This window comes from Salvia splendens, chromosome 20, assembly GCF_004379255.2.
Source record: "Salvia splendens isolate huo1 chromosome 20, SspV2, whole genome shotgun sequence".
Taxonomy (NCBI): Eukaryota; Viridiplantae; Streptophyta; class Magnoliopsida; order Lamiales; family Lamiaceae; genus Salvia; species Salvia splendens.
Genome location: NC_056051.1, coordinates 17,746,515 through 17,771,395, shown reverse-complemented (window position 1 = coordinate 17,771,395; position 24,881 = coordinate 17,746,515). Strand labels below are relative to the sequence as shown.

General features: G+C 39.0%; 3 protein-coding genes and 1 pseudogene across 3 annotated transcripts; 3 read left to right on the top strand and 1 right to left on the bottom strand.

Moving 5' to 3' along the window:
- The first annotated feature begins 810 nt into the window (after positions 1–810).
- Positions 811–2,841, top strand: LOC121781583 (COP1-interactive protein 1-like). Its single transcript, XM_042179306.1, has one exon. It carries the CDS (start codon positions 811–813, stop codon positions 2,839–2,841), a length of 2,031 nt encoding a protein of 676 aa, XP_042035240.1.
- Positions 2,842–3,354: 513 nt separating this feature from the next.
- LOC121781582 lies at positions 3,355–4,321 on the bottom strand (annotated as a pseudogene).
- Positions 4,322–8,102: 3,781 nt separating this feature from the next.
- LOC121781581 (COP1-interactive protein 1-like) lies at positions 8,103–8,652 on the top strand. Its single transcript, XM_042179304.1, has 2 exons — positions 8,103–8,241; positions 8,342–8,652. Exons 1-2 carry the CDS (start codon positions 8,160–8,162, stop codon positions 8,650–8,652), a joined length of 393 nt encoding a protein of 130 aa, XP_042035238.1. The 5' UTR covers positions 8,103–8,159.
- Positions 8,653–15,949: 7,297 nt separating this feature from the next.
- On the top strand, positions 15,950–17,293 carry LOC121781580 (COP1-interactive protein 1-like). The gene has a single exon (XM_042179303.1). The coding sequence runs from the start codon at positions 15,950–15,952 to the stop codon at positions 17,291–17,293; it is 1,344 nt and encodes a 447-aa protein (XP_042035237.1).
- Positions 17,294–24,881: the final 7,588 nt, after the last annotated feature.

Below are 24,881 nucleotides of genomic sequence, written 5' to 3'. Positions count from 1 at the left end.
AAATTCAAGTAAACAAAAAGGGAATAGTACATAAATTGTGATCATTTTATTCAAGGACAATATTCAGACACAAAATCCTGATTTCATCTCTCCACCTTTCCTACACCCCTTTTGGTTTGAGGATTTGTAAATTCATTTGCATCTTCACCATTTTCTCTCTCATGATTAGGGTAATATTGTTCTTAACATGCATCTTCACCATTTTCTCTCTCATATTCAGGGGATTTGAATTTACTTAGGAATTGCCAGAAAACTTTTACCTGAAATCATGATAAATTCTCCTGATATTTTGTTCATATCCATTGATTTTATTTGAAAGGCATATTTATTTCAGATATAATAAATGAGGAATAGGTCTCTCAAGTCTCAGGTGATCCGTTCATGATATTAGTGAGCATTAAAGAAGATAAATTAATTCATGCAAAAGTGACCATAATCAAAATCATGCATTAATCTTTATAGGGTGGTTATTATTGTTGTGTTGTTGTAATTATTTGTTTAGATGGCTAAAATTGTGGAATATAATGCTGCAGGTTAACATAGCAGACGTTTGGTTTAAAGAGAGAAAATGAGATAAACAAAAGGGGTAAAGGGAAAGGCATACCTTCTTTAGCATTCTGGGTGAAGCAGAGATGGCAAAGCAACAATGGAGATCCAAGTCCTTTTGCAATCACATTGCTCCTGACAAGGAAGAACAGCTCAAACGAGTCAAAATAGGCACACCATCTTATCTTCAACTTTGATATTTTCATGAAATGTGATAGATCATTTTTATGGTTGTGTATTGAAGCAAGAAAATTGACATGTTCTATGCTGTGTGCAGCGGTTGAGGATCAAGTGAACAGCATTCTTAAGATCATGAATGATATAAACCACGGAAACAAAGAGAGGAACTTGAGGAAAAAGTCGGAAGCTATCAAACTCATCCAAGATTTCAACAAGCAGTATGAAAAACTCTACATCCTCTATGAAAATTTGAGAGAAGAGGTAAAAAAAAGTGTTGAAGTGGAAGACTCTCCCCCCGGTCAGGACTCGGATGCAGAGCCAAATTACTGGAATCGAAACGATGAAGTGAGCAGTGGCAGTTCAAGAATGTCAGCAAGAGAGAGCCAAGAATTTGAAGCCTCTGACATAGAAGATACTTTGACTAGTGTGAGTGAGGTGACTAAGATAATGAACAGCGAACCAGGGTCGCCTTTGGACATTCTGAGTGACCTTGAGATTCAACGGGAGAAGGCTGGGAAGACGAACCAGATGTTGGTCGAAATAAGAGATATGGAGGCACTGGTTGCTGAATTGAGGATCGAGGTTTCCACCCTCCGCACACACAAGAAGCGACTGGAAGAGCAAGTGGAGTTGAAGTCCAACGAAACTTTGCAAGCACAAGACACGATTTCTGGACTGGGGGCTCAGATAATGGAAATGGAAGCTGAGAGGAGAGAACAAGAAGACCTCCTTAGCTCCTTCAGAAAGCAGTTTGAGGATGACAAGCAGCTCAACAAGACTAGAATCACAGAGATCAAGACTGAGGCGGAAGGAATGGAGCTCGAATTGAATAGTTTGAAGCATCAGAAAAGTGAATTGCAAGAAGGATTGTTGGAGGAAACTAAACACTGGTCAGCTAAAGTTGATGGCCTAGCGGAACAAGTTAGTTTTCTGCAGGAACAACTGGAGACTGTGCATAGCCACAAGGAGGAAATGATGCTGGAAATAAAAAAGAAATCAGAAGAAATATCACATTACCTGCTCCAGATTGAAACTCTGAGAACCAAGCTGAGTTCGAGCAAGCAGCGAATAGCACAGGAGAAAGAAAGCCTGCAAATTAAGGTACATGATTTAGAGTCAGAGATTGAGTCATTAAACAGCAACTTGGAAGAGAAAATTAGCCATGAAGCATCTCAATCAAGTTTAGAAAGAGAGAAACTAGAAGAAAAAGTGTCTGAACTGCAGAGAACTATTGCTATGAGGGAAAATGAACTATCAACTGGACAGAACAAGTTGAAATACCTAAAGGAAGGCATTGAAATTCTCACGAGCAAGTTGGAAACTTCAGAAAACGAGAGAACCGGTTTGCAGGTGGAGTTGGAAGCCTCGAAAAATGACAAGAAACTACTGCAGCGTGAACTGGGCAAGGAGAAACAGCACTACAAATCCCAGTTGGAGAAAATCACCAAAGCAAACTTCCATAATGTGGAAAGAAAAATAGAAGAAATGGCTGTGGAATTCCGGAAACAGTTTGAAGACCAATACAGGATCCTGAGCCGGAGGATAAGGGTTGCAGAACAGCTACAAGCCGAAAACAAGGAATGGTGCCGAAAGACAAGAGACTCATACGAGCAAGATAACAGGGACCTCAAAATGATGACAGACAGAACTGCTACTGAATTAAAGAATGTGAAGGACTTGACGGTTACAGCAAATGAATTACTCACAATGATAGACTCAAAGACTTTGAAATTCAAGGAATGCACTGCCAAATTCCAGAATAGGATATTAAAAGCCTCACGTGGCATCAACTCTGTGAAACAGTGGGCAGAAACGAAGAACAAATCCATGTCACACTCGAAAAACAATTTAGACTGCTTGCTAGCTCAGCTTGATGACAAGGAAGCCGAGATATTGGCATCCCAAGAGAAGATCTGCAAGTTAGAAGATAAGGTGACTTTATTAGAGAAAATAATAGAAAAGAATGAAGACGAAATGCAAGTACTTACAGAGGGAAAGAGGGGAGCCATACGGCAGCTATGTATTTGGATAGACTATCACAGAGACCGATCAAATTTTTACAAGGATTTGTTGTCTGAATACAGGAGGCAGGAGAGCATCTTGAATGAATTGTGAGAATTTTGTAACTCAGTAACCATAGCTTCAAACAAATCCTCTTCTTTTGTAATTTTATTCTTCTAACTGGGCAGCAGTGATTGTAGAGGACAAACTTCTTCGCGGAACCATCAAGCATCATTCATCTAAACAGCAATGTAAAATATAGACTTATAAACTGAGTTTTTTAGTCGATTAAACTTAGCACGAGAACTGCAGAACACAGTTTTGCATTGTCACCATTTTCCTCTCTCAGTCCCAAAGCTTATATCAACTGAGTAGAGCCAAGACAAAAGCTCCCATCAAGAAGGCACCTAATTAAGCAACAGAAGCTGAAGGAAACTAAGCATTCAGAAGATACTCCGAGGCAGACATAGTTTCATTCAACAATCCATTACAACATCAAAAGGTTAAGCAAATCGATCATAGAACAACACAACACAACACAATCTTATCAAATGTACCCTGTATTTCGCATAAGATTTGCACTTGCAAAACATCAAACATTACATATTTAATGGTCCATGTCAGTTTCTATGAGGATAAAGCTCCCATCAGTTTGCTTTCAGCTGAGAATGTGACAGCATTGCAAAATGCAAATTGCATGATGATATTTCAGTATAGCCAACGCATTCCCTTTTTGGTAGTAATATAACCTAACCCTGTGATCCCAGCCAGCAGTGGCAAAAATTTTACCATCTCGCCTTATCGAGGTGCCTGTGATACCGTGACTCTCCAAAATAGATTTTTTCTTGACCACATGACCCCGTCGAAGGATCCAAGTTAAATGTTAGTAAAAAAAAATTTCAAACCCCTCCTCCACATGAACCGTCAATGGACAAGCTTAGGACTGTCTCTGAGTGAAATTTCACATTAGTAGCAGCAAGGCAGGATTTCACAAATCCCCACAACACCATTGATCCATCCTCAAAGCCAGCAACAACATGTGCATATATCTAAGATTCAGATGGTAAAAAAGCCCCCACTGTCATTCACATTCCTCGTGACTTAGTAGAACGATCCATGGAGCTCGGAAGCAGTTTCACAAGTTTTTCAGCAGTTTTAACATCCCAAATTTCAACCAACAGACAAAACGTCCCCAGCTGTGGCAACATAATTAAGCCCTTCAGCCTAAGAGCCTCTATCCAGCTTCGCCGGAGTAATCTCACTCCCTGAAACCTCAGTTTCGTGGCGATTCTTGGATACAGAGAGGCTGCAGAAGTGATTTAAATTCGTATCAAGCTTAGCGACCAGGCATCCAGCTTCTGCTAAATTCCAGAGCTTGACTAATCACTCTGTTCTCCCCAGCAGCAGTAATGCTAATAATGCCATGAGCTGCACTGTGAAGCCATGATGATGAATTGATCCTACGCTGCAATGTGTCCCAAATCGGTGGATCCACTGAAAAGGGTGGTCTTGAAGGGATGGAAGAAAACATCCGTAACAGAAGCGCGGTAGCCTCGAGAACAGCCACCGGATCAGGAGGAGGCTGCTTGCTCATTTTTCTTTATTTCTTCTACCTACTGCTCTGTGAGACAATATGTCGAACAGTTCGGCATTCAACCCACAAATATATGGCGGTAGAGGGCAAACCTTTGGTGGTTACATAGATTTCAATTAAAGTATAAAATGGTGAATTTGTTGTTCCAATTTTATAGTCGCGTGCATCCTATTCGAATTTGCAGGTTTTCTAGAATCACAGTGACATTTCATCACGAAATGTATGAAAAATAAAAAGAATTGTCGGTTTGTTGTTGAAATTTCAAAGAATGGTCAGTTTGTTGCGGCGCCTCCGATTCGTAAATCTAATTTTTATTCTCTCTTAACATAAATTTCTTAAATTTCATATAAAAAAAAACATCTGAACTAATTTGAGACTTCAACAGCATCAATTTCAATTTCTGTTGAAGTATCAATTTCTTAAATCTCATGTTTAAGAAAAACCGTCTTAACTAATTTGAGACTATTATAATGTTCTACTGCCTATTAAAACTGATAGCTATCATTGTTTGTTGATAGCAAATAATGTCAAAATTGAATTAAAAAATTAAATTATAATTGTATGCTAAAAACAAATTAGAGTAAAAATCGTTATTAGCTATCCGAGATTTTTTTGCCATATGAATTTATTTGCAAAAGAAATTAATTCATCGGTAATTCAGTTCCCAATATATAGCTAGAAAATACAAAATGAAACTAGACAAACACAGTTTTAAAATAATTAATCATATATAATTATTACTATTATTATGGTTTAAAATCAACAACTTTACGCAAATATTACTGTAACTTTAAAATTATGGATCATACTTGCGAAAAAAGGGAAAGTAGAGGAGGCTCTTAAGGTAGCTGATACATTTGGAGGAGTATGAGCTTTATAACATGCTTGTCGTGTCCCTGTCCCGAGCCGGGAAGCATAAGGTGTCCGAGGAGATGCTTAGGATTAGGAAGATGCTGGTTCGTGAGCTGAAGCCGGCTTGAGAGCAAGTAGCATTTCGATGGGAGGGTGCTTGATGGATATTTCTTGTTTCAAGAAGTTGAGAAGTTTGATATCCATTGATGATCCTGATGTTTACTCGATCCTATCGGGCGTGCCTTTGTCAAGAAAATCATCTCACAAAAGGTGGAAGCCTGGTTAATATCATGGTCTAGAAAAGGATTCATGAAGAACCTTGTTATTATGAACATTTAACAAATCTTATGAGTTTCTGAAATTAGTAGGGATTCTGATCAATCACAGTTGAAATGTTGAATCTTCCTCATTTATTATGTGGAAGTAAATGCCAGTGTGTAAAAAAATGAAAAGAGTGACTAGTCCTTTTCTTTGCAATGCTGGAATCATGAGAAGCACATCATAGTTTGTTAGTTATGAATCATGGAGAAGTGTTGAGAAAGTGGTTAATTTCTCAAAAAAAATTCTTTCTGCTTTTGAACTGGTTGGTAGTTAGTTAGTTCTCAGCCATTTCAGTGAATATCAAATTTGTGATGTTAGTTTGTTGGTTGGTTTTTCAAGTGTTGGTTCATGTTGTTGCTTTCAAATAATGATCTCAAGGCAGTCTTTTTTTAATCTCTCTTCTTGTTATGCTGGCTTATAAAATTCCAAGTTAGGCTCTATATTTTTGTAAAAATTATCAACCTTTGATATTTCATGGTTTCCTGTGAATTATCAAATAAGTATGTCACTAAGAGTGAGTGTACAAAGTCTATAATCGTTTTGGTAATATGTCAATAATAAAGTAGTTTAATGTGGTATTTGTAATAGAATACTGGTAAGTCAGTGGACACTGGTATATATGTCATTTCTGGAATATATTAATGGGGCAACACTAATCAACTCTGATAAAAATTAACTAAAAGTAGTAAGTACATTGATAAAGTAAGTATCACGGGATAGATTTGTCAGTTGGAATATTAACCAAAAGAAGTGTAAATGATATAGTATGTATTTGGGTGGAATAGATTTCTTAGTTGATTATAAGTAGTAAGAGCATCCACCGTGGGGCGGAGGATAGCCTGCCTGATGCATCCTCCGCACCCTATCAGCCAATTTTCGCATCCTCCGGCCTATCCTCCGCCCCATTACGTGGGTCTGGACGATAGGTCCGGACGATGCAACACATTTTCCTATTTATTTTTTAATATTTTCTTCAATATATATCACCATTTTTTTTACTGTATTTCACATCTTTCACTCCATTCTCTTGCCCAATCTCAATTTTTCTCTAAATTCAAGAATGAATTCCAAATATTTTCCATATTTGCAAACATAAAATATTAAAAAATAAAAAATAAATACTAACAATAGGGTTTGCCTTTAATATGTGGTGTTTTTATATTTATTTTGCTAATTGACATATTTACAAACATAAAAAAATAAATAAATACAAAATAGTACTCCCTCCGTCCCACAAAGATTGTCCCATTTTACTATTTCGGTTTGTCCCACAAAGTTTGTCTCATTTTACTTTTTACCATTTTTTGTAGTGGACCATATATTCCACTAACTCATTCATACTCACATTTTATTATAAAACTAATATACAAAAGTAGGACTCACATTCCACTAACTTTTTCAACTTACTTTACATTACATTTTTTTAAACCCGTGCCGAGTCAAAGTGAGACAATCTTTGTGGGATGGAGGGAGTAGTAGTTAAATCTATAGGGCGCTTCACTGCAGATGGATGAGATGGAGGATAAAATGATGATGTGGCGGAGGATAGGGCTCCCCATTATAGATGCTCTAATATAATTAAACTATAGCATAAGCTGAAATCGAAGGAAAATAGCTCAAATATATAAAAAATGAGAAATTGTACACGGGCGGATGGAGTAAAAAAAAAAAAATTAAGAAGTTGTACACCAAGTTTGGTACTATAATACTTCCTCCATCCGTTAAATTTTATCACATTTTTCCATTTATGCCCGTTCTGTAAAATTTGTCACATTTTAATTTTTACCAATTTAGGTAGTAAACATATTTCACTAACTCATTTGAACTCACATTTTATTATAAAACTAATATATAAAAGTAGGACTCACTTTTCACTAACTTTTTTAACTCACTTTTCATTATATTTTTTAAAACTCGTACTCAGTCAAAGTATAACAAAATTTAAAAGATGAAGGGAGTACACGGGATAGTTTAGTACTCCCTCCGTCCCGGACTACTTGCACTTATTTCCTTTCTGGGCGTCCCAAGTTATTTGCACTATTTCCATTTTTAGTAAAAATTTTCAGCTACAGCCGTAATATTTGACTTTGCTATACACTCATTCCTTAATCTCCGTGCCGAAAATGAAACGTGCGAGTAGTGCGGGACGGAGGGAGTACTAGTTTAGTACTCCTACGTTTAATTTAAAGATCTTAAAGTTTTTCCTAAAAGTTTAGTACAGTTGATTTGAAGAAAATGAGATCATAGAATATAAGAATTTGAAAAGGAGATCATAAAAAATTGAAAGTGAGATACCAATTTTAGAAAAAAGATTCCAAGGAATACAAAATTTTGAAAGTCAGGTTGGTACAGTTTAATTGTTCACAAAATTTTGAAAGTCAGGTGTCAAAATAATAATGTGATGATGTGAGAGGAATGATTCTTAGTAATTAAATTGACATCTAAGTACAATAGTGAATCACTACTACATGTATTTAATTTCATAAAAACGTAATTCCCTCATAAATATCATCGAAGAATTAGCCACTAAGTTCCAGCTGGACTCAATCATAGCATTTTTATTCGTATTAATATATTTTTCAAAGCAACATAGACACAGTAGAGTAATTCTTTCTTCTTCCTTGAGTAATTCATCTCCTAAACCTAGACAATTTGCAACACAGAAATGCCGAAGCAGCGCTGGCGCAACTCGTTTAAATCCTTTATCGATCCCAGTGAAGACGAGCAGCTCAGAGGAATCAAAACAGGTGCACAGCATACACTAATTGCTTTATTTTACCTTCTTAGATCTTCCATGCCTACTATTTTGATTGCTCTTTTTCTTTCTATTCTTCTGTTAAACTGCAGAAATTGACGGAAATGTGCAGAAAATCGTCAATTTTCTGAAAGAAAAAGACGGTGATGATAGGAAAGACGAGGTGGCGGATTTGATTCAGGATTTCCACAAACAGTACGACTCGCTTTATGCTCGTTATGATCATCTATCTGGAAAACTGAGGAATAAGTTTCGTGCCAAGAGCGGGAAAGACAGTGCCTCCTCGAGCTCAGATTCGTCGGATTCTGATGATTTTCTGGCAAAATCATTGGCGGCCGCTGCAGATGAGAAGGAAGCATTGCATAAGGAATATCTGTGTTGGTTTCTCGGATTACAAAGATAACTACCGGGCGTAATACAACCCAAAAGAAAGGAAAGGAAGAACTGAACTTAAAAATACAACGTATAATCGAAACTACTAAACCAGTGTGATTAGCCGAGTCGAGGAGGCCTCTTCCCGCAAGACGAGATACGCCCCGGTAGTGCTCTTCGGTTTGGCGTGTCGTCCCCAAAGGTAAAACGGCTACGTCTCTATTGATGCAGCACCGCAATCAACAGAGCTCCGGCGAACTGGATGGAGGAGAGGGCAGAGCTTCGACAGAAAAAACTATGCAGGGAGAGGGAGAGAGCTTATGATGCAGAATGCTTTTTGAATTGTGTAGTGATGCATGGAATGGCTGGCCTATTTATAGGCTCAGTCCACTGCAGGGGGTCAACAGCCATGATGGCTGTCATCATGGCAATTCGTAACCGACGTCGGTTACAGACGTGTGGCAGGAGTGTGCCATCCGTGTGTGGAGCGTGTGGATTTCTCACGTGGCACCCGTGACTGTGCCTCGCTTGACGACGTGTCAAGCCACTTGGATTGCTGACTCGGCGGTGGTCCAAAAAGAATAGTTTGGGCCAAGCACCAAGCCCAAAGACCACCCAAAGACCAATTGCCAAGATCCAAGTCCAAGTCCAAGATCAAGATCGAGATCGGGATCGGGATCGGGATCGGGATCGGGCTCGGGCCCGGGCCCGAGGCCCGCGGCCCGCGCCCGCGACCACGACCACGAGCACGAGCACGAGCACGGGCTCGGGCTCGGGCGGGCGGGCGGCGGCGGCGGCGCGCGCGTGTGCGCGCGTGTGGGCTCTTTCACCCATCTTGGTCCACTATAATTATTAAGTAACATAAAGTCACTTAATTTATACACATTAAAGATGTGTTAATCCTCCAATGTGGGATAATTAATACTAGTTAATTATTCCCTAAGCTCCATCTCCAAGCTTTAATTAAAAGCTAATTATGCCCAACTTTAATCCACTATTTCTCACTCACCGGAAATCGGATTTGAGAAAGTGAATATACTACATTTACCTACGTAAAATGTAGATCGACGCTATGTCATTTAATTTCACAAAATTAAATGTCTCGTCACATTTATTATTTGGTCAAAATCCATTGACCGGGCATATTTAATCCATGATTTTTTACAATCCCCCACATGAGTGGAAATAGCCGAATGCATATGCATGCAGACACAAGCTCAACCCTCGCGAGGTATATAAGCATAAGGATAGGTAGTTGCTGACTTTGAACCCTCCATAGTCGACACCATCGGATACACAGGCGGCTTAGTAGCGCGATGCTTTGAACTAATCCCCCACGGCGTGCACCGAGACAATGGTGTTAACACTTAAACACCTCAACCTCATCCGTTCTCACGTTTTGTGTCCATTGCGGTCTTGGACACCACTTTGGATTCATAAGTGCGTTTTTTTACGAAGCGACCACACTTCGCACTTACGTAGGTGATTCTTAGTCAAGTACCTTGCCATACTTGGTCTCTTTGAGAATTCCATCTCTTTGAGATCCTTAAGAACCATTAAAAGTCATAGACTTAGCCTTTACCACGAGGCAAGTTCTCCAACACTCTATTGCTCTCTAGGGAATAGATATAGTTTGAGTGTTTTTCCATGAACTCTCATAGCTTAGTTGTCCCTTTGAACCAAGTTCTTGGGATCTCCAGTCATCATGGTTGGGTTACCACTATGACAATTCTTTAGTTTGTGGATTTCAAACCCATTCCCTCTAGCAACTTATTCATTTGATCACGGTTTAACCCTTTGGTTAGCGGATCCGCTAGATTATCTATTGACTTCACATAGTCAATTGTAATCACCCCTGTTGTGATCAAATGTCTCACGGTGTTATGTCGTCGACGTATATGTCGAGACTTACCGTTATAGAAACCATTGTTTGCCCTTCCAATAGCCGCTTGGCTATCGCAGTGAATCAGCACTGGTGGCACTGGCTTAGACCAACATGGAATGTCTTCAAGGAAGTTCTTAAGCCACTCGGCTTCCTCACCAGCCTTATCCAAGGCAATGAACTCCGATTCCATTGTTGATCGGGCTATACAGGTCTGTTTTGTGGATTTCCACGATACAGCACCACCCCCAATAGTAAAGACATATCCACTTGTTGAAAGTGAGTCTCTATTATCGGATATCCAATTGGCATCACAGTACCCTTCAAGCACCGGGGGGTATCTCGAGAAGTGTAGCCCAAGATTTTGAGTGTGTTTTAAATATCTCAAAACCCTCACAAGAGCTCTCCAATGCTCTTTGCTTGGATTGCTCGTGTAACGACTTAACTTGTTCACGGCACAAGCAATGTCAGGTCGAGTGCAATTAGTCAAGTACATAATGCACCCGATGACCCGTGCATACTCTTCTTGTGCAACGGGCTCGCCTTTGTTTTTGCTCAAGTGAACGTCGAGTTCAATTGGAGTCTTAACCGGCGCGCCATCATAGGCTTTGAATTTATTCAATATCTTCTCAACATAATGTGATTGTGTTAAGATGATTCCATCATTCGTTCTTAAAATCTTCATTCCAAGAATTACATCGGCTAGACCCATGTCTTTCATGTCAAAGTTTCTCTTTAACATGGCCTTTGTATCGTTAATTACTTGAGTGTTGCTACCCAAGATTAACATATCATCAACGTAGAGACACACTATAACATGACCGTTATTAGTGCTCTTGATGTAGACACATTTGTCGCACTCGTTGATTTTAAACCCATTTGATAACATCACATTATCAAACTTCAAGTGCCATTGCAATGGCGCTTGTTTCAATCCATATAGGGATTTCACGAGCTTGCATACCTTTTTCTCTTGTCCAGGTACTACAAACCCTTCGGGTTGTTCCATGTAGATTTCGTCTTCTAGTTCACCATTCAGAAACGCGGTCTTTACATCCATTTGATGAATCTCGAGATTGTGCAATGCAGCAATAGCGAGAAGCACCCGGATAGATGTAATCCTTGTTACAGGTGAATAGGTATCGAAGAAGTCATGTCCTTCTTTTTGTTTAAAACCCTTTACTACTAATCGGGCTTTATACTTATCAACTGTTCCATCGGCCTTAAACTTTCTTTTAAGAACCCATTTGCATCCTAAAGGTTTAGCACCTTCGGGCAAATCAACCAACACCCATGTGTGGTTTAGCAAAATTGAATCAATTTCGCTTTGAACAGCTTCTCTCCAATGCAGCCCGTCTGGGCCAGCAAAGGCTACTTTTATCGATGTTGGTTCTTCATCCAACATGAAAGCAATGTAGTCAGGACCAAAAGTTTTTGGTGTTCTGACTCTATTACCACGTCTTAGTACTGTATCTTTTGGATCGGGCCTTGCACGCTTGCGCGATTCAGGTTCCGCATCTGTTGATTTAGAACTAGTGGCTTCTTCTTCCACTTGTTTAGAACTAGTGGCTTCTTCAATTCTTGTCTCAGAATTGGTTGATACTTTTTCCTTATCTTTGCAAGGAAAGGTATTTTCGAGAAATACAGCATTCCTCGACTCAATTGTTGTTCCTACTGTGATAGTCGATATTTCAGACTTGTGAACAACAAATCGATATGCACTACTGTTAAGTGCATATCCAATGAAGATGCAATCAACCGTCTTAGGTCCGATTGTAACTTCTTTGGGCGGAGGAACCATCACCTTTGCCAAACACCCCCACACTTTGAGGTATTTGTAGGATGGCTTCCTTCCCTTCCACAACTCATAAGGAGTAACATCTTTTCCTTTGAGAGGGATTTTATTCAAGATATAGTTTGCTGTCAAAACAGCTTCCCCCCACATGTTATGTGGTAATCCTGAACTGAGTAGCAGTGCATTCATCATCTCTTTTAGAGTTCGATTCTTGCGTTCTGCAACACCATTGGATTGTGGTGAATATGGAGCAGTTGTTTGATGAATTATACCACTTGCGTTGCATAACTCCTCAAACGGGGCTACATATTCGCCTCCTCTATCGCTTCGAATCATTTTGATTTTACAACCAAGTTGATTCTCAACTTCGTTCTTATAATTTTTGAACGCCTCTATTGCTTCATCTTTGCTTCTTAAAAGATAAATGTAGCAATATCTTGTGCAATCATCTATGAAAGTGATAAAGTACTTTTTACCACCTCTAGTTTGCAACATCTTTAAATCACATACATCCGTGTGAATTAATTCAAGGGGTTTTGTGCTTCGTTCAACCGAGTGAAACGGCAACTTAGTCATTTTTGCTTCAAGACAAATTTCACATTTATCTTGGATATCCAATTCATTAGCCTTTAGTAAATCTAAATTTACTAATCTTTTAATGGCTTTTGAATTTACATGTCCCAATCTACAATGCCACAAATTTGAAGACTCAATCAAATAAGAGGAAGTAGATGCTTTATTCTTATTGGCCAATGGCTTCGCAACACTTCGAGTTGCTACACTAAGCTTGAAAAGCCCATCGGTTACATAACCTTTTCCGATGGATTTTCCAAACTTATACAAGACAAACCTATCGGACTCAAATACAAGTTTAAACCCTTTATTAACTAGTATTGATCCTGACACTAGGTTCTTGCGGATGTCCGGGACATGCAGCACATCCTTCAAAGTGATAGTTAGGCCAGACGTCATCATGAGAATCACGTTGCCAACGCCGAGGACTTCTGACGATGCTTGATTCCCCATGTTGATCTTCCTCCCTTCAACAGCAGTGTAGGAGGCAAACTTGCTCCTGTCGGAGCAAACATGAGCAGTAGCGCCGGTGTCGATGTACCAGCCTCCCTTGTTATCAACAAGGTTAACCTCTTCAGTGACCACTGCAATGAGGTCGTTCTCATCCCAGTCCTTGAACTCCTTCTCAACGACGTGGGCTGCCGGCTTCTTCTTCTTGCTGCGGCAGTCTTTGGCAAAGTGGCCCGGTTTGCCACATTTGTAGCAGTCGCCTTCAAACTTCTTTGAAGGCTGCTTTCCCTTCCCTTTGTCGTTTGGACGGTTTGGGCGAGGGCGTTTGTTGGAGGGACCGCCCCGCTCCAACAGGTTGGCTTTGGCTTCATTTGGGGTGAAGCCCTTAGCCTTTTGATCACTTTTGCGCACGTCGGCCTCAATGCGCAACTTCACGATCAAGTCTTCAAGGGTCATCTGCTTTCGCTTGTGCTTGAGATAACTCTTGAAGTCCTTCCAACTTGGAGGGAGCTTGTCAATGATCGTGCACCTTAGGAATTTATCGGGCAAGGTCATCCCTTCAGCCACTAATGAGTGGATGATCATTTGGAGCTCTTGGACTTGCTCCATGACGGGTCGAGAGTCGACCATTTTGTAGTCCATAAACTTGGATGCTACAACTTGTTCCGTCCCAGCAGCATTATCTATGCTATACTTCTTTTCTAGGTTTTCCCACATTTGTTTAGATGTGGTTACATTGGAGTATACATTGTACAAACTATCATCTAAAGCACTTAGAATGAAATTTTTACAAAGGTAATCTCCTTTCCTCCAAGCTTCATAATCTGCCATGACTTCGAGCCTAGTCTCTTGGTCGCTTGGTGCGGGCGGCTCGTTCTCCGTGAGGAAGTTGGCGACGCCCAATGTTGTCAAGTAGAACAACATCTTCTGGTACCACCGCTTGAAGTCAGATCCTCCAAACTTTGGTGGTTTCTCGGCAGGTGGCATCATTCTTGGTGCCAAAGGTGCCGCAGTTGGTCCTTGGAAGGAACCAATTCCGTTGCCCCCGAAGGAGCCAACAACTTGGTTGGGCATAGAGCCCCCACCATTCATGTTGGGCATAGAGCCCGCCATGGTCGTACCAGCCCCGAAGGGACTAGCACCCGCATGAGACCCGAAGGCCCCAGCATTCGTGTTGATCCCGAAAGATCCAACACTAGTATTGAGCCCGAAGGCACCAACACTCGATCCATTAAAGGATCCGAAGGAACCACTAAAAGTGGAACCAACCGAACCACCAAAGGTGGAACCAGTGGACGCCCCGAAGGGGTTGTCCCAAACCCAAGGGACGGTGGATGAAGCGGCTGGGAAGCCAGGAGTTGGCATCATCGAGGGAATCGATGAAGTGTTGACCGGTCCAGTGGTCGCCATGGTGGAGGGAATGGCGGCGGTGGCGTTGGCAGCAGCAGTGTTGGATTCCGTCGACATCTCCAGCAAAAGGTGTTTAATATTTCGAAAGTTTTAGTTCAGTTTAGAAGTCCAAATTCCTTCAAAGGCAAGCTATCTCGTCTTGCGATTGTTGGTTTCTCGGATTACAAAGATAACTACCGGGCGTAATACAACCCAAAAGAAAGGAAAGGAAGAACTGAACTTAAAAATACAACGTATAATCGAAACTACTAAACCAGTGTGATTAGCCGAGTCGAGGAGGCCTCTTCCCGCAAGACGAGATACGCCCCGGTAGTGCTCTTCGGTTTGGCGTGTCGTCCCCAAAGGTAAAACGGCTACGTCTCTATTGATGCAGCACCGCAATCAACAGAGCTCCGGCGAACTGGATGGAGGAGAGGGCAGAGCTTCGACAGAAAAAACTATGCAGGGAGAGGGAGAGAGCTTATGATGCAGAATGCTTTTTGAATTGTGTAGTGATGCATGGAATGGCTGGCCTATTTATAGGCTCAGTCCACTGCAGGGGGTCAACAGCCATGATGGCTGTCATCATGGCAATTCGTAACCGACGTCGGTTACAGACGTGTGGCAGGAGTGTGCCATCCGTGTGTGGAGCGTGTGGATTTCTCACGTGGCACCCGTGACTGTGCCTCGCTTGACGACGTGTCAAGCCACTTGGATTGCCGAGCCCAAAGACCAATTGCCAAGATCCAAGTCCAAGTCCAAGATCAAGATCGGGATCGGGATCGGGCTCGGGCCCGGGCCCGAGGCCCGCGGCCCGCGCCCGCGACCACGAGCACGAGCACGAGCACGGGCTCGGGCTCGGGCGGGCGGGCGGCGGCGGCGGCGCGCGCGTGTGCGCGCGTGTGGGCTCTTTCACCCATCTTGGTCCACTATAATTATTAAGTAACATAAAGTCACTTAATTTATACACATTAAAGATGTGTTAATCCTCCAATGTGGGATAATTAATACTAGTTAATTATTCCCTAAGCTCCATCTCCAAGCTTTAATTAAAAGCTAATTATGCCCAACTTTAATCCACTATTTCTCACTCACCGGAAATCGGATTTGAGAAAGTGAATATACTACATTTACCTACGTAAAATGTAGATCGACGCTATGTCATTTAATTTCACAAAATTAAATGTCTCGTCACATTTATTATTTGGTCAAAATCCATTGACCGGGCATATTTAATCCATGATTTTTTACAATCTGAGTGGTGTGGAGAGGTTAAACGTTGATGTCTCCTTGTTGCGAGACGAGAATGCGCAGCTGCAGTCTACGAATTCTGAGATGGAGAAAGTGTTGGCGGAGAAAGAGAGTGAAATCTCGAAATTTGGGGAAAGAGAGAGTGAGTCATCTGCGCGGATTGTGGCATTGGCTGCCGATGTGAACAATCTCCGAGAGCAATTAGGGCATACAAGTGATCAGAAAAGTGAGGCAGAGAGGGTTATTGAGAAACAGCGTGGAGAAATGTCAGAGGCCTTGATTCAGATTGAGAATTTGAAAGAGGAATTATCGTTGGCGGAGAATCGGAACACTGAATTAGGGCACAAGATTGTAGAACAGGAAAGAGAGATGGAAGAACACAGAGATGAACTGCTGAGATTGAGTGAGGAGCATACGCAATTGGAAGTCCGGTTTAGGGATTGTCATGAGAGACTCGTTATATCGGAGAAGAGGACAGAGGAGATCTCTGATCAATTCCGAGGTAGCATGACTGTTAAAAATCAGGACATCGATCAGCTTGAAGAAACTATAGAAGACCTGAAAGCAGAGCTGGAGATTAAAGAGGATGAACTTAGCTCATTGGTAGAGAATATGAGGGCTACTGAGGTTAAGCAGCGGCTGTCGGGTCAGAAGCTCCGGATCACGGAGCAGGTATTGAGTGAGAAGGAAGAGATCCACCAGAAGAGAGTTGAGAAGTTGCAGGAAGAAAAGGAGTTGCTTGAAGGGAGGATTGCTTCGTTGGCCGGGATAGTTTCTATATACAAGGAAGCTCAACTGAGTCTGGTTGGAGAAATCTCTGAGAAGATGAATGAGACCTTGAATGGGATTGACACATTTAGTATGAAGTTTGAGGAGGACTACGGCCACTTGGAGTCGCGGGTTTATGAAATCGGGAATGAGCTCAAGGTTGTGGTGAACTGGATTACTGGGAACAATGCTGAGAAAGATGAGATGAAGAAGGAGATTGGGAGTTTAGTTGAGCGAGTGCTGGTGTTGAAAGAGAAGGTTAATGAGATGGAGATGATAATGCAGAAGAACGAGGAGGAGAGGAAAAACCTAAGTGAGACGGTGCGACAACATGAGGAGAAGGCGAAGGAGTTGAAGATGGTGATAGAAGAGAGGGATGGGAGGTTGGGAGAATTGGAGAGAAAGATGAATGAGAAAGACAGTGGTATGTTGAGCTTGAGCGAGGAGAAGAGAGAGGCGATAAGACAGTTGTGCATTTGGATCGATTTTCACCATGATCGGTACGAAGATCTGAAAGACATGATGTTGAAGAAGAGGGGTGGAACAAGGCAGATTGCTGCTTGATGTGAATCCAGAGAATGTTAGTAGTATTATTTGTTTGTAAGTTTTTTTGTATGTGTTTGTGGTTTGAAGTTTGGATGGATGGTAAATGCTTGTTTTGTGTCAAGATTTGATTGTTTGGATGATGTGTTGTGTCTATAGGCAAACATTCTTGTGTTTCTTTGACTTGAGGAATCGATCTTCTTTCTTTTTCAGAAACTTGTCTCTTATTATATGTCGAAATTTTTCGGTGGTATAGATAAATTTTGAAGAATGCTATTTATTCTTTGTCTTGTGGTAATTGAGTCATATTCTTACTTTTTTTGAGCTCATCTATATTATCTTTAGCCTTTTCAGCATTTACAAATGTGATATGCAGCTTATCTATATTATCTTTCGGAGTAAATTGAGTTTTTGTGAACGTTATTTGGGGTAGGAAAATTGGAAAACTAAGAGGGAAATTAGCATATTGATATTTAAAAAAAAGGTATTGTTTTCATTACTTCCTAAAACAAAGTTGTGTTTTAACATGCATTTCAAATTGAGTTTGTTTGACTACTAAGTTATTTAATCTTTTTAAAGTGCTTTTTTAGCGTCATACTGCATTCGTGCCTAGCAATTGGCAAACACGTCTACTTAAATAACATATGTATGTAATAAAATTATAAAATTATACTCCTACTATCGACTAAGAAGCGTGTAACGAACATAAGAAATATGACTAATAAAATTATAAAATTAAACTTAGTTTCACCATGAAACAAATGTGTTCCGTATATGTTAAAAATTGTTGCAAAAAAGGTCACTAGTCCGACTTTTATAATTTTTACAATTTACAATATCGATCAACATTTTATAGATTGAGGCAAACTGAAATTTCATAAAATTGATCGGTTGATAAGGGAAAATTTTGTGAAGACAAGCATTACAGGGGGTGGTGTTCGATTTTTAAGATAAAATAATATCAAGATATGATCTAAAATTGAGTTATGAAATTATTTTAGTCATAGGCGGTTAGTTACCACTACTTATCCCATGATTATCCACTTAGAATTGAGTTGTGAGATTGAATCTCATGAACTAAACACACTACAAATTTAATCTCGGATACAATCATGCAAACCGAATAGTCAATAGTGTTAATATGTCATGCCAGTTTGCCCGGCCGACTACCACGTGACAAAATAGTAAAACTAAATATTTTGTGCAACAATTTAAAAGTACCATTGTAAATACGGAGTAATAAAATTTGTATAATTGATGACTTCATGTTATAACAATTTTAGCAGAGAATGTATTTGGAATTATTAAGAAAACTGCTAGGATATTCTTAACCTATATTTAGTTATATTCTAATCGACTAATAGGTGTACTAATTAAAGCAATAAATTTTAAATTGTGAACAAATAAAGTATTAGTATTAATATTTTTTTGAAGGAAAGTATTAGTATTAATATTAATAATAACTAAACATAAAGCATGATCCATGACTTTAGAAGCTACATTAAGTACTTAATATTTTATTAATTGGAACACAATAATCTAATAATCATAAATGAATTATTATTATTATTATTATTATTACCGAAATTATGTTTAATTCTTAAATTTAAAAGATATTTTGCTTAGTAAACTCTTCACTAATAATATAAAAATAAAAAATATAAATATAATAATTATTGTTATTATAATTAAGTATAACTACCTAACTCATAATTATTATATTAATTATTTTTAATTAATATTAATATTTAAATTTGGTTAAAATAATATAGAATACGTATATATGAATATGTAACGTAATAATCTGTTAGCAGGAAAAAGAATATCTAAGAAAAAAAGAATAAAACTCTTGGAAAATTGCACCATTTTATTTGCTTTCAAAATTCCTATTACTTTTCTTATTAGATAAAGAAAAGCAAACTACATATTAAAATTTAAAATGAAAGAATCAGATTATTTTTGCATGATTTAATCTTTGCCAAATAAATTGCCCTTTGAACACAAATTTGGAACTTTTAATTTTCCAAACCGGGTCATCCTTTTTCTTTTCGCTCATATCCAAATAGTTATTTTCTACACTCCATCTTAATATTCATTCTATAAATTGAAAACAAGATAAAGGTCAATGACACAATATTCCGATGGAGACAAAAAAAAAGAAAATTTAATTTCTTCTCACCTAGTTAATGGACTTTTGAAATTAATGCATATTCGTTTCGACTATAAATTTATTTGGCTTAGTTTTATACTCCCCTCTGATCCATATTAGTGGAGTTATTTTGTTATTTTGGTACGTTCCATAATAATAGAGTCATTTTTTTTTATAAAAGTTAACACATTTTTTTTCACTTACTTTACTCTCTCTTTTACTTTATTCACTCTACCTTTTTTCTTTTCTACTTTATTCTTTTTTACTTAACTCATTTAACACAATTGTTCTTAATCTCCGTGTCAAAAATAAATGCCTCAACTACTATGGAACGGAGGGAGTATATTTTCAATCACACCCATTTCTTTTTCTTATATATTCAAATATTTTTGCACACTAAGAGCATCCTCAGAGGTGCTCGCTAGCACGGCAACGCTGTCCGCCGCTGGCACGGCGCAGCTCGATGCATCGAGCACGTCTGTGCCGCTAAGCAGGCGACGTGGCGCGTTTCTATTCGCCAACAGATTATCCGTTGGATTTTCTTCTTCTTTTTTTTTAAATCGAAAATAATACCAAAAATTTTTAAAAAAATATTTTCAGATTCCCAAAAATATATCCATTTTATTACCGTTTTTATGATTTTTTTTTTATAATTTTTTTAAATCTCAAAATCATCTATAAATACACACATTCATCATCCATTTTTCACATCAAATTATCTCTCATTCATATTTATACAACTCATCTACATCTTCTTCTCTCACTCAAACCCTCTCTAAAAAATTCAAAAATGGATTTCACTGATATCATTGCGGAAGCGGAGCGCGAAGAACAAGAATACTATGAACAATATCGTGCCGCCTATAAAGCCTATGTCGCCGCCACTACTCCCGCCCCTCCTCCTCGACCAACTAGATCAATTCGCCGCTACCTCCCTCGTGACCGGGAGGGAGCCAACGAAAGGCTCGTTGCCGACTATTTTTCTGACCAGCCGTAGTTTCCGTTTTCGCATGTCAAAATGGTTGTTTAAGCTTATTGTCAACATATTGTCCGCCCGTGTTGAATACTTTCAATCACGTAAAGACACAACCGGTCGGCAAAGTCTCTCGACGTTGCAGAAGTGTACTTGTGCCATCCGACAACTTGCTACTGGGCAAACAACTGACCTCTTCGACGAGTATTTGCATGTGGGTGAGTCAACTGGAATCCTATGCCTCAAAAAGTTTTGCGACGGCGTTCGTTCTGCTTTCGGTGAGGAATTCCTTCGGGCACCCACCACCGAAGATTGTCAATGGTTGCTTCATCTTTACGAAACAGTCCACGATTTTTCCGGTATGCTTGGCAGCATTAACTGCATGCATTGGAAGTGGAATAATTGACCGACTGCATGGAGGGGGCAATACTTAAGCGGCCACAAAGGCGGCGACCCAACGCTTATCCTTGAAGCGGTCACCGACTACCGCCTATGGATTTGGCATGCATATTTCGGTGTTTCCAGATCTAACAACTACTTGAACGTGCTCTATTCTTCACCACTCTTCAATGATGTTTTGAATGGTGTAGCGCCGGCGATCGACTTCACCGTCAACGAAAATGCATACCACATGGGTTACTATCTCGCAGATGGTATCTACCCAAGGTGGTCGACTTTCGTGAAGACGTTCAGCAATCCGCAAGACCCGAGACAGGTTCTTTTTGCGCAGCGTCAAGAGTCTGCTCGAAAAGACGTCGAAAGAGCTTTTGGGGTTCTTCAAGTCCGATTCAACATTGTGAAGGCACCGTCTCGGCTGTGGTACGTTAAGAATATCTCCGACATCATGTACGCGTGTATTATCTTGCACAACATGATTATAGCTGACGAAGGACCAAGGGCGGCTAACTTTTATGACGAGGATGAAGCCGGAAGCTCAACCGCGAGGTCTCCCCCACGCCTTGGTGTGCATACGACGATGGGCGAGAGAATCGAAACAAGACACACACTGCGGGATACCAAAACTCACATTGATTGATAAGGCTCATTTCATGCATCGATTTAGGGGTAAAATGTACGCTACTTGATCAGTTTATCGCGCAAAGCAAGTGTTAAATATGCAGGAATACCGCTTGACCAAGGCAACAAGGTCAAACTGATCAAGCGAGTACAATAGGCAAAAAAGGCCAAATATCGGGGGAGTTGATCAAGGGGAGTAATCAAGCAGTCAAGGAGGGGACCACTGTTTCCAGAAGAAGGACACATGAGGCTATGAGCTGGTGGTGTGCATCATTCTGTTATCAAGGACAACGTTCTAGAAGGGGACACGTGCTGATAGATGAGACGCAAGGACAGAGCTGAGTCACGAATCTGTTACTGAAAAGCGTCGTCATTCTAGAAGGAGAGCACGTAGCAGTCAATGAGTCGTTCACTCTCAGCATGAGCGAATATTCCCAGCTAAGATCGTTATCCAGCTGGAGGTCGTGCCGAGCCTATAAATAGAGGATGTGTCACCACATTAAAAGGGGGATCCTTTACTTTCCGTCTTTAGTTTAGTTTAGTTTAGCTCTCTAGTTCAGTTCCCTATATAGCTTAGATAAAGTAATGCTTAGTTAGAAATGGCGATTGAAGGAGCGCTGCAGAATACTTGATATCTGTCGGCGTATTCTTAAGTTTCCTGCCGAGGATCTCATCGGTTTACTTGCTTTCGTAGTTCCGAAGTGTTAGCTTAGTCTAAATTTCACGTTGTACTGTTCTGAGTTTTAGTTTTAATCAAAGTTGCTTTCGTTTTCATCATCGTGTTTACTGTTCTGAGTAGTTAATTTTCATTCCAGTCTGAGATTTACTTGACTCAGTAGTTAAAGTTCCCTTGAGCAAGTAGTTAGTTACTTTTCTGCCTAAGCTAAAATCAGTAGTTAAAAACTCCCAAAAGTAAAGCGTGGCAGCAGCCAACCCCCCTGTTCACTACTCACACACTTGATACACTAACTTCTCTGTGGGATCGACCCCGAACTTGCCGCTTTACTGTTAAAGTAGTGCAAAATTAGGAGTTTATAAATTACATTGGTGGCGTGTGAAAGCGAGATCAACTTGATCAAGTGGCAACGACATTTGAAAACTGATCCATCCGGTTCAATTATCTCTTCCATATAACTTGAATCAAGAATTCAAAGAAAACCCGCATTTTCGCAGCCCGCCATTGAGCTACAAGAAGACCTAATCAAACACATTTGGGCGAAATTTGGCCACGAGTAGTGAGTTTTTTTAATTTTATGAATTTAATTATGTAATTTTAAATTTTTAGGATTTTAATTAAGTAATTTTTAATTTTTAGGATTTTAACTATGCAATTTTTTATTTTTTTGTAATTTGTAATAATATTCCAGGTATTTTTAATGCATTTAATATTGTGGAAATGTTTTTATTTAAATTGAATAATAGAATGGTGGGACCCTTGAGTATGTCCTTGAGTAAGATCATGGATGTGAGTATTATGCTCTTAGGGAAGAGCAGAGAGTAAAAAATTAATAAAAGTGGATCTAGGCCGAAAGAACATCAATGTGGATGCTCTGATAAACATATCTTTCAGTTGTATTAATTTTTGTAGCATTTACTCTGCCCTTCGCCGCCTCACAAGATCTTGGCCCAAAATTTTCCAGGTGAGTTCGATTTCATGACCTTAGAGTTCAACATTATCAAAATAATTAAATAGTAGTAGTACATAAATTCAATTGATTTGTGCTTTTTATGATTATCAGTTTCTTTTCTAATGGCATTGAATGATTCCATTTTATGATTATCAGCTCTCTGAGTTTTTTCCCACTCTCCTTTTTTACTTTCTCTAGATTTTGAGAGAAATCACAAATTATAATTTTGATATTTTCCTTTCGTGTTTATTTGGTTTTTGTTAACCTTAAATTAAAATAATTTGCCGCTTTTTTCCAAAAGAATTTGTTTGTACCTCTCTTGTTTTCACTAAGATGTTGACAAGAATGGGTCATTGCATATTTGCATGCAGTCAGAGGGGAAATGAAATTAATTGAAGAGACTTTTTTAACAAAGAAACCGAAAGAGAGAAAACAGCCCAAACCAATTCACAAGAAATTTTGTCGTACAAAGTTTTTTTTACAGCTATAAAATGGTTAGTAATAAAGGAGATGACTCTATGATAGATTTTTTCTTAAAGACAAAATTATATTATCTCAGTTTATAAATATTTGATATGAGTTGGCACCATAAAGTATACCAATTTTTTACTCAATATCAGTTTGCTGATTTGTGATCATCAATTTTGTTCTGAGCTACTGATGTGTTTTGTGATACCAATTAATATTAATGTGTCGTATTGATTATCGAGTAAAAAATTGGTATCTTTTGTGGCGTCAACTGATGTCATCATCAGAAATAATTGTCCTTATTTTATTTTGCTTTTGTTTATCTTTGAAATTTTGTTTGTTCGTTGCTAAACGATTTTCTCATGATTGAGCATTTTATTTTAATCGAAAAAATTAATATTTAAATCATATACAAATTATAGTATTAATCTTGATTCTAGTAATCTATTCAAATTAAAGAGCTAATGAAGGCGTTGAATCTTATTGAATACACAATTAAATGCATTGATGCCATAATTATATTTTTAGTAACTGACAAAATATATATTTAGTCAACATATATAAAAAATCTATATATCTGTGATTTTGTCACTCTCCATACTTTCTAGTTTCTTGCGTTTGAGATTTTGACCTTATTTTACCAACTGTTATATACGCCCTTGAAACACTCATAAAATCAAATTAGTTGAATTGAATCTATACACATTGTATATGTAACTATGGAGACGAAGAAGAAAGAAGGTTTGGTGAGTGTGAAAGCAATAGATGATGTGTGGAACTGTGGGACTCCACTCTATGATGCTTACGAATTAACCTCAATCACATATATCATCGACAAGCATATGATCACTTCTCAATTTCACAGAGAGGAAACTGCTACGAGGAGGAAGAAGAAGAAGAAGACAACTCGATGCTCTAAACTCTTTTCATGGATTTGTTTTACAAACAAATAACGTAATAGATGTCATATGAGTTCAAAAATATTGTTTGTTATTACTTATTATTTTTTCTTTTGGAGGGGAATCCAACCTTCTTTTACTAAGAGATACCTTCATGACAAGTTTTTAATTTTTTTGCAAATTTGGATTGTATGTGAACTTGGTGAGGATTCTTCTGAAGAGTCATTTGCAACTTATATGAGTCCCTCTAAGAATCATCATTTTGATACATTTCATTGTCTTGATGTGATTACTAAGAGTCCCTCTAAGAATCATTCCCTTTCCAATAGAGGATTAAAACTCAGCATTGAAATCTTGTCCAATCTATTGATCAATACTTTATCCTTATGTTTGTAGTTCTTGAACTTCATCAAGATCTACCATATATACCTTGTCGGGGATATACTGAAAATCACCGTTTCTAAGAATCTCAAAA